Source organism: Apteryx rowi, unplaced genomic scaffold, assembly GCF_003343035.1.
Source record: "Apteryx rowi isolate R43461 unplaced genomic scaffold, aptRow1 scaffold_98, whole genome shotgun sequence".
In the NCBI taxonomy this organism is placed as follows: Eukaryota; Metazoa; Chordata; class Aves; order Apterygiformes; family Apterygidae; genus Apteryx; species Apteryx rowi.
In genome coordinates, this window is record NW_020451293.1 from 1,723,558 (window position 1) to 1,732,420 (window position 8,863).

The following is an 8,863-nucleotide window of genomic DNA, read 5'->3' on the forward strand; positions in this document are numbered from 1 at the left end:
CGGCCGAGGGACGCGGGTGCCCCGCGGGGACGGGGCGACCGCCGAGGGATGCGGTGCCCGGGGAGCGCCTGGGGTGCCCAGGAGGGACGGGGGATGCTCAGTGCCCTGGAGGGATGTGGACAAGGGGCACGAACTGCAACACGGGAAGTTCCATCTGAACATGAGGAAAAACTTCTTCACTGTGAGGGTGACAGAGCACTGGAAGAGGTTGCCMGGAGAGGCTGTGGAGTCCCCTTCTCTGGAGATATTCAAAACCCGCCTGGACGCGATCCTGTACAATGTGCTCTAGGTGACCCTGCTTGAGCAGGGGGGTTGGAGTAGATGATCTCCAGAGGTCCCTTCCAACCTCAACCATTCTGTGATTCTGTGACACCCTGGAGGGACATGGTGCCCTGGAGGGATGTGGACACCCTGGAGGAACACAGGGCACCATGGATAGACGTGGTGCCCTGGAGGGACACAGGGTGCCCTGGACTGACATTGTGCCCTGGAGGGACATGGGGCGCTCATGACCTGGAGGGACAGGTGCGCACAGGTGAGACATGGGGACTGAATGCCTGGAGGACCATGGTGTCGAGGCCCCACCACCATGCTGTGCCCTGCAGCCCGCTGCTTTGAGCAACGCAGCCTGCCGCCAGCATCACTGTGCACTCGTGAGCCAGTGCCAGGCTCCTTGCAGCCCAGCAACTCCTGGCAGCAGCAGTGCCAGCGCAGGGGCTCAGACGTGTCGGCACCTTATGGCCCCTCTGCTGCAGCCCCTGGCTCCATGGCAAGCCGACACCAGCAGCAGGGCCTGTCGACACCAAGACACGTGAAATCACCGCTTCCCTGAATCTGCCTGAGCTGTCAGCAGGCTTGCGACTCATTTCCAGGCAGGCGGGTTGGCCTTCCGGCAGGAGATTGCAGCACAGCAGTGTTACCCACAACTGTGTGCGACAGCACACACTAGCCATGGACTCTTGGCCCCAGACATGTCCTCCTTCCAGGCCTGGAAATGCTTGGTTTGGTGCTTCCTGGAGCTGATGCTCAGCCCATGGTGAGATCTTCCCTGCAGGGCCCTGGGAGCTTGCAGGTTTCCAGCCAGGGTGTTGAGGATGCAGGCCAGTCTGTGCTGCGGTGCTGGTGGTGAGATGCACAAGTGGTGTCTTCGGGGTCAGACCTCAGGGCAGCCACAAATTTGCGAGTGGAGCCACAGAGTTTATTTCTATTGCTTCATGTCTCTTTTTTTGCCCTGGTCAAGGGCTTGCTGGCAACAGGTGGAGGAGGTGGAAGAGTCGGCATTGCTCCTGCTCCGCATCCCAACTGCTCTCACGCCACCTGGTCCCTAAGTCCATGCTGTGATGAGGCCAGGTAGGTCTGCCTTTCTCTGGACTCTGCCTTGGTGCTTTGAGGGGGGGTCAAACATGCCGAAAACGGGCTCCTCTTCACTACCATCCTACCCTCATCACCTGGCCAGCCGCAGCCTTGCCAAGCCTCCTGCCCCACATCATTGTGCAAGGCCTCGTGGTTACGTTGGCCACACGCCTTACCCAACAGCTCTTTCCTCCGTCTCCTCTCRTTGCAACATTAGCTGGCCCCATCCCACCTGTCTGGAGCCTTTTGTCGCTCCCGCCCTCTGGCCTGAGCTCTCCCCTGCCAGCTGGGCCCCCGTTTTCCTTGTGTTGCTCCTCGGCTTTGCCCTCCGGTGGCTTTCCTTGCCCTTCAGTTGGCTGCTTGCCCTGAACAGATCCCTGGGGTTGGATTGCAAAGTCCTCCAACATGTCGCTGGCCTCCACCCAAAGCCTGTCCTAGTGGAGGGCTGGACCCTGTGCCAGGTGACCCTGTGGCAAAGGGGGTGCCAGCAGGGTGCTGGGCATGGAGGGCCACCATGGTGGGTGACTCCGGTGGGCTCCCACATGCTCCTTGTCAGGGACAGGGGATGGCCATGCTGCCCCAGGGTGCTGGATGGGAGGAGGTCCCGGGGTGGGAGATGCTGCCTGACCCCCAAAGGGCCTCTCAGCTGGGCCATCTGGCCCTCTCCATATGGATGGACATTAATGTGACAAGAATTGATTTCGGGTCCAGATAATGTTTATGAGCAAAGACAAGCAATTACAGTCTGGCAGGAGCATAAATACAGGAGCCGAAGTTCCTGCGCTAGCCCTGCCTGGTCCTTCCCAGCTCCCTCGGTGTCTCTGTGGTCACTCTCCTCCTCCCCGAACATCTGCCCTAGCGCTCGGCAGACAGCCCCAAAACGTGGGGTCAAGCTTCCCCAGCGGAGACACCAGTCCCTGCCCCTCGGAGCCATGCCTGGCACGCTGTGGGGTTCATGGACCTGCGGCCCCACGCTGGTGCCCAGGGCTGGCCGGGGAAGAGGTGGCTTCGGTCCTTGTGCAGCAAGCCCAGCCACACGCGCCCAGTGCGGCTGGCTCAAGGGGCTGGGTTTGGGCCCCCACACCGAGGTGAAGACCCTCCTGGGCCACGTGGCGCCACGGCCCCGTGCCAGTGGGGTCTCTGGGGGGCTGTGCTCAAGCTGCCCCTTGGGGCATGCTGCGAGGGATCTGGCACTGAGCAGGGGGCAGGATGGGGGCAATTTCACCACCACCATCTGAGGGGGTGGCCAACTCGCATGCCACCCTCTGGCAGCCTGACATAGCCCTCGAGCACCCCGATGGGCATCCTGCTACCCCGAGTCTCTCTGGGGCTGCTTCATGTCCCACGGGGAGGTAGGCAGGACCCTCGCTGCCGTAGCTGGGGCACAGGCTGAGCTGCCATCCCCAAGGACAACCTGAAGTGTGGCAGGGCTATGCCAGGTGCTGTGGGTGCACAGAAACAGCTGCTCCAGAGCTCCCGGTTCTGGCAGGCCCTTCGCCTCCGAGGGGCACAGCTCGGGTCCTTCTCGCAGCCGTGGCTCCAGGCCAGCCTGCCAGGTTCACAGCTCTGGGATGGTCAGGGCTGCCTGGCATCCAGGGGCACGGCTCCCCCAGGGCAGGGCAAGGAGCAGCACTGGCAGTGCCAGGGCCAGCCCTGTCCCCAGCTGGGCGCTGTCACCTGCCCACTGTGGGCACAGCAGTGCAGGGGCCCCCCAGCACTGCCACATGCCCCCAGGGAGCCCCCCACCCTCAGCACGGCCACAGGACAGCGGCACGTGGAGGGTGCCAGGCGTAGGCTGTGGGACCCGGGGGGCTCAGCTCTCTTCCAGCAATGAGGGGCACCTGTAGCCCCGCTCCAGGATCCCCACAGCGAGGGACCGACCCTGGGGCCGCAGAGGAAGGGCAGCCCCCCTGGAGTGAGGGCATTGCCTGAAGATGAGCGAAAGCCCTGCTCACCCCTTCCCCAGGCAGCTTTGCACCCTGTCTCTAACACCCGAGTTTCACGGTCCCACAGGTGGGTTTCCCTGTGCTCCCGGGGTTGCTCCGTGCCCTCTCCCCCTTGCTCACGAGGAGGATTGGGCATGGCCCGGGCTGCCCCGAGGGACGGGCACCCCAGCCCAGCAGGGGTACCCCCAGCTGGCACCACGCATGGCTGATGCCCGTCAGTACGTCTGGGGTGTCAGGATGAAGAGCCGGTCTTCCTCCTTGCGGATCCACTTCATGAGCTTGTTGACAGCACTGATGGCGCCAGCCTTGGTCCCCAGGGGACTGTAGCATATATAGAGCTCGAAAGCACTGGTTACCTGGGTGAAGAAGCAGGGCACATGTTGGGCCCACAGCACACGTCTGCACCCCACATGGGCCTGGCACTGCCCCTTTCCCCCCGCCGGCTACCAGGAATGGACACCAGCACAGGGGCTCCAGGGCAGAGACATGGGGTGTCAGTGGGACACCCTGAGTGGTTGGGCACCTAGTTTGCTCAAAAGCAGGGGGTACCAAGCCCCTGGGTTGCTCTATCTCCCACCCCTCAGGGCAACAGAATTGGCCCCCGGAGCAGGTTTTCTCTGTGACACTGGGGAGTTCACAACAGTGGATGGCATGGCCCTTGGTGCCAGGGCTAGCCATGCCCCTCGCTCCAGCGCTCTCTGGCACAGGGACCTGACSCTCTCTCCAGGCTGACCCTCAAAGGACCAGAAACAGACTGGGGAACACCCTAGGGACCACGGTGCTGGCACTGTGTCCTGTCAGTGTCCTCTTGCTCTGCCATGCAGGACCAGAGAGGATGGGATCACCCAAACCCTAAACATGTCTCCTTCTGCAGGAAGCCCAGGCTTGGCCACCCGCTGGGGACYACTGGCACACCCCTGGGGATGGCCCTTACCCAAGCCAGGAGGTTTTCGCGGGGGCCCGTGAAGTAGATGTTCTTCAGGGGGCGTGAAGAGTTGTGAGCCCGGCTGTGGAGGTACTGGTAGAGCCCCAAGAGCCTTTCCTTCTCCTCCTCCCGCACGTAGGGTGCCTCAATCTCGGGGCTGCAGGAACACAGTGCCCCATTAGCCCCCCGCGCTCCCCAGAGAAGGGCACTTGCGGAGGAGGCTCACCCCATGCCCTGAGGCCTTGGCCCAAGCATGGTGGCCTTCCCTGGCCAGCTCACAGCCCAGCACTGCCCCAGAGGCCTCACCTGGTGAAGAGCCCAGAGCTCTTGGACTTGTAGATGAAGTGCCGGAGGTCAGGGATGCCCACCTGGGCGACACTGTAGAAAGGGGTGCGCAGGGCCTCCTGCAGAGCGTGGTACACCCCCCGCCGCCGCAGGCGCTCCTGGAAGCGCCGCTTGCAGTCAGAGACGGTGAAGAAGTCCTCACGGTCAGTGGAGACCAGCAGGAGGCACAGGTCCATCTCCTGCTCCAAGTAGGAGATGTGGGCATGGAAGAAGCCACTGGAGTTGAACTTGGGGAGGCAGATGGGAGTCCAGGCTTCACCCTCCCGGAAGGAAGAGGAAGAGCTGATGAGGTTGAAGAGGAGATGGAGGTCGATGGGGTGGAGGAACTGGTCCTTCTTCCTGACGAGAGACACCAGCTGGTTCCCTGACAGGAGGATAGAGAAGACGAGGCTCTTGGCCTTGGCCTGCTGGAGGCTGGTGCTCACAGCATCCCTGACACTGGCAGCCAGGGGCAGGCAGCGCACGGCACCCATGAGGAAGCTGGGGTCATGGGCCATGAGGTCGAGGAGGTTGTCAGTGATGCGCTCAGAGCCAGCGAGCAACCTGCGCAGGTCATAGTTCTGCTTCTGCTGGAAGATGTGGTTGAGCTGGGTCCAGGTGAGCAGGCTCAGGATCTGGTAGTAGATGTAGAGCARCTCATGGGCGATCTCCTGCTCCGACTGCCGAGTCCGCGCCACTGCCACCAGCACCAGTGGGCTCCTCCGCACGAAGACCACCTTGTAGCCATCTGCTTAGGAGGGAGGTCCCCACGGAGGTGGGGAGAAACCTGTAAGCCTGGCTCCCCGCTGCTGCAACTGGGAGCCAGGCTGCAGCCCAGCTGGGCATCCAGCGATGCTCCACTCTCACCTCCCCCCAGCCACCTCTCTGCCCCAGGTACAGCTAACACAGGGGACGGATGATCCCCAGCAGCAGGGGCAAGGGCCAGGCACTCCGTGCTGCCCACTGCACCTTGCCAAGGACAACACATCGGTCCTGACAGATGAGCCCCCAGATGATGCAGGCAGGCCCCCCCCCCCCACAGCTGCCCCCCAGCGCGGTACCTGCATGGATGGACCGGATGGCATTTTTCTCGGCCTCCAGGAAGGACACCAGGGCCATCATGACACCCATGGTGCTGGAGAGGGCCTCCTCGGACCCATAGCGGGAATACACAGGCTTGCCCGCCTCGCTCAGCACGAACACATGCTTCCGGTGCATGCGCCAGGCATCCATGGTGACATCCTCCTCCTCCTTGCCCGACAGCACCGAGTCGCGGCGGGYGGCCTGTGGGGATGGCTCCAGCTTCCCCTCCTTGTTCTGCCGCATCTCCTCCTCCAGGTCGAGGGCCATGCCTGTGAGCTGGGTGCTCAGCTCGCTGAAGTCCTTGCTGATCTGCTCCATGCTGGTGGGCTCAGCTGGCTCCCCCTGCCTCTCCTCTGGGCTCCGGGCCGCCACTCCGCCGTCCTCGGGACTCGTCAGGTCCTCGTAGGAGCGGGTGTGCACAAACATGGCTCCCTCCTGGCCCGCCCCTGCGAACAACGGGCCATGCAGCATCCGGCCGCCTGCCTCCTCTGCTGACGCAGTGGCCGGCCGGAGGGTGTAAAAGGGACAGACGGATGCAGGGAGAGACCTCCCCCCCACCCCGTGGCCCACCACAGCCACCCAGGAGCTCTGTGCGTGGTGGCCCCCAGTCCTGCCCGCCAGCCCCTACCCTCCCAGGGCACCCAACGGTGCACATCCTGCCGGCAGGGAGTCACGGACGGCTCCATCTTCCCCCACGTGCAGGGCCGCAGAGGGCCCAGTCTGCCTAACAAGGAGACGCTTTTTTCTCATTAACCCCCCAAAATGACGGTCCGCCCCGGTGCCCGTGCTTTGTGCCCCGACACAGCCCTGGGCTCAGAGGGTTGCCCCTTACCYGGCTCCGTGCCCTGCGCCAGCCCCGGCGTGGGACTCTCGGCCCGCTCGGCGTGCTGCCCATCTCCCGGCGCCAGGGATCCGTTGGGCACTTCCCAGCCTTTCTTCTTGTGGACATCCGCAGCCATTCCTCGGGGCAGCACCTGCGTGTGACCCACACCGTCACCCCGGCGCCACTGGGTGCTCCCCTTCATTTCCCCGCCTGCAAAAGGGGGCCCAAAACACTTCTCTCGGAGCGGGTCTCCCRCTGGGGCCAGCCCACATGGGGCTCGGCCACGTCGGCGTCCTCAGCCCAATCCTGCTGGCTCAGCAGGGAGCACAAAGCTCCTGGTGAGATGTCAGGAAAGCTGCTCTAATCCAGCAGGATTTCCTCCCTCCCATGGCGCAGGCCCCGGGAACACGCTGCACCGCTCTGCCGCTTCCACAGTCCCGGCACCTTTTGTCCTGAATTTCCCCCGAGCGTGGGGAAAGCCTTCTGCTCGCCCTTCCTCTGCCCACTTCCCTGGTGTCCCGGCGGAGCGGGCAAACGGAGCTAGCCCCGGATGGAGCAGAGCTGCATGCGGCACCCAGAGGCCTCATGTTTGCAAAGGGCGGATTTCTGCAGCTCGCCTCGGATTAGGCAGCTGGGACACAACCTGCCAGGCCAGGCCGGGGAAGCTTTTCCTGCAGCTACAGCGGCTTCTCCAGCATCGTGGCCCCAGCGGCAGCCCACCTGAACCCACAACAAGCGCGGCACCATCCTTGAGCCCCCTCCGCACGGCTCACCTTGGCCCGGCGGGAAGCCCGCTGGGGACAGAGCCCCACCATGCCTCCAGCCCATGCTTGCCTCCCTGCCCGTGGGGGCAACGGGCAAAAATGCACCCAGTCAGCAACTCAGGTGGGAACCGAAAGCAAAAGTGGGAACCAGGCTGGCCTGCGGCCCTGTGCTGCCCCCGTGCTCCTGCTGGAGCTTCCCCAGCCTCTGCGATCGGCCGCTGGCAAGGCTCACTCAGACCCATGGGTCAGCYGCCTCCCGCCCTTTGGGGCACCCAGAGCAGGGCAGTGGTCGCGGCCACCGGGGGCCCCCATGCCAGCAGGAACACTGTACCATGCAGAGAAGGCCATTGTCCCCCACGCTGGGACGGACCCCTGGGCTGGCTCCAACCTGGGACGCTCTGGCCCCTGGTCCTGGCCACTGCCCAAAAGCCTACGACACCCCTGAGCGCCCTGAACTGCGCCAGGCGGGGGATTACGGCCCTGCCCTCACCTGGCCCTTCCCCTCCCTGCTGCTCTGCACCGACTGATCCTGCTCACAGTCGTACGAGCGCTGTAATTCCCTGTAATGATTTACAGCTCTGACGGCAGGGCCATTACTGCCGGAGAACGACAAACCGTGACGGGCCTGTGTCCCTTTCCCGGAGCCCTGGCAGCCGGCTGCTATCAGCCCGCCACATCCACGCACGTTCCCATGCAGGATTTCACTCCGTAGGGTTTCATCCAAACCCCAGGCCAGCTCCTTTGTGCTGGCTGCAGCCCCGGGCTGCGGCCGGGAGGAGGTGGCGTGGGGGGCAAGGGTCTCTCCGTGGAGCCCCCCGAGGTCCAGGGCTGCCAGGGTTTCTGCAGCGCTCGTCCTGCAGAAAACAGCGGCTAGGGAGTCTCTTCTGCCCAGAGCGCTGGTCGGCAAAGGGGTCTGCCCCAGCCCGGGGGCAGCGGGGACGTGGTCCCTTCTCCCCGCAAGGCAGCGGGGCTGGGGCTCGGCGCTGTCGCTCTGCACAAGGCGGCAGCGATGGAGGGCGCAGGGCAGCGGCGCCGGGGCACCGGGACCCCTCCCTGCCAGCCCCCCGCCCGCAGCCCCACCGGGGAGAGCGAGGGCAGGACCGCAGCCCCACGGCTGGCCGCAGGCAGGCGGGTCGAGGCTTTGGGCGGTGTAACTCTGCCTGGCTCCTGGGGCGCCTCTGCCCAGCAGCCACCGTGCCCGCGCGGCGCTGGGAGCACGGGCGGGCGCCAGGTGCCAGGACCCCGGGAGGGCTCGGCGCCGGCCGGGCCCCCCGCGCGGCGGCGGAGGCGCAGGGCGAGGCGGGGRGAGACGGCGGCTAAGGACAATGCGGAGGCACCAACCTTCGCGGCTCTTCCCGTCGGCGCCGGAGGCCCAGGCGGGCGGCACGGAGGGGGCAGCCCCGGCAGGCACAGCCCGGCAGCCTCCCGGGCACGGCTCAGGCGGAGCGGGAAGGATGCGTGCCGCGGGCGGCCGGCTGCCTGCCCGCCCCTGCCTGCTCCGGGGCCCCGGGCATCGCCGGCACCCCGGCTGCTCCAGCCGGGAAGGAGCCCTACAGCTGCTTCTCCTCCCCAAGGTCGGGCTCCGGCCCCGCCGGCCCCGCGGAATCCTGGGGGCTGTAGTCAGCGCACGGGCGGGACCCCCGGC

At 65.2% G+C, this 8,863-nt stretch overlaps 1 protein-coding gene across 2 annotated transcripts; it reads right to left on the reverse strand.

Annotated features, from left to right (window-relative positions):
- Window positions 1-2,059: 2,059 nt before the first annotated feature.
- Window positions 2,060-8,831, reverse strand: MON1A (MON1 homolog A, secretory trafficking associated). 2 transcript variants are annotated; one of them, XM_026054989.1, is made up of 6 exons: window positions 8,560-8,828; window positions 6,464-6,605; window positions 5,610-6,077; window positions 4,531-5,296; window positions 4,234-4,381; window positions 2,060-3,655 (listed from the first exon to the last, which is right to left on the reverse strand). In XM_026054989.1, exons 2-6 carry the CDS (start codon window positions 6,588-6,590, stop codon window positions 3,515-3,517), a joined length of 1,650 nt encoding a protein of 549 aa, XP_025910774.1. In that variant the 5' UTR covers window positions 6,591-6,605; window positions 8,560-8,828; the 3' UTR covers window positions 2,060-3,514. The 2 variants fall into 2 exon arrangements, with proteins under 2 accessions (XP_025910774.1, XP_025910775.1); XM_026054990.1 differs by lacking the exon at window positions 4,234-4,381 and having other exon boundaries at window positions 3,571-3,655; window positions 8,560-8,831.
- Window positions 8,832-8,863: the final 32 nt, after the last annotated feature.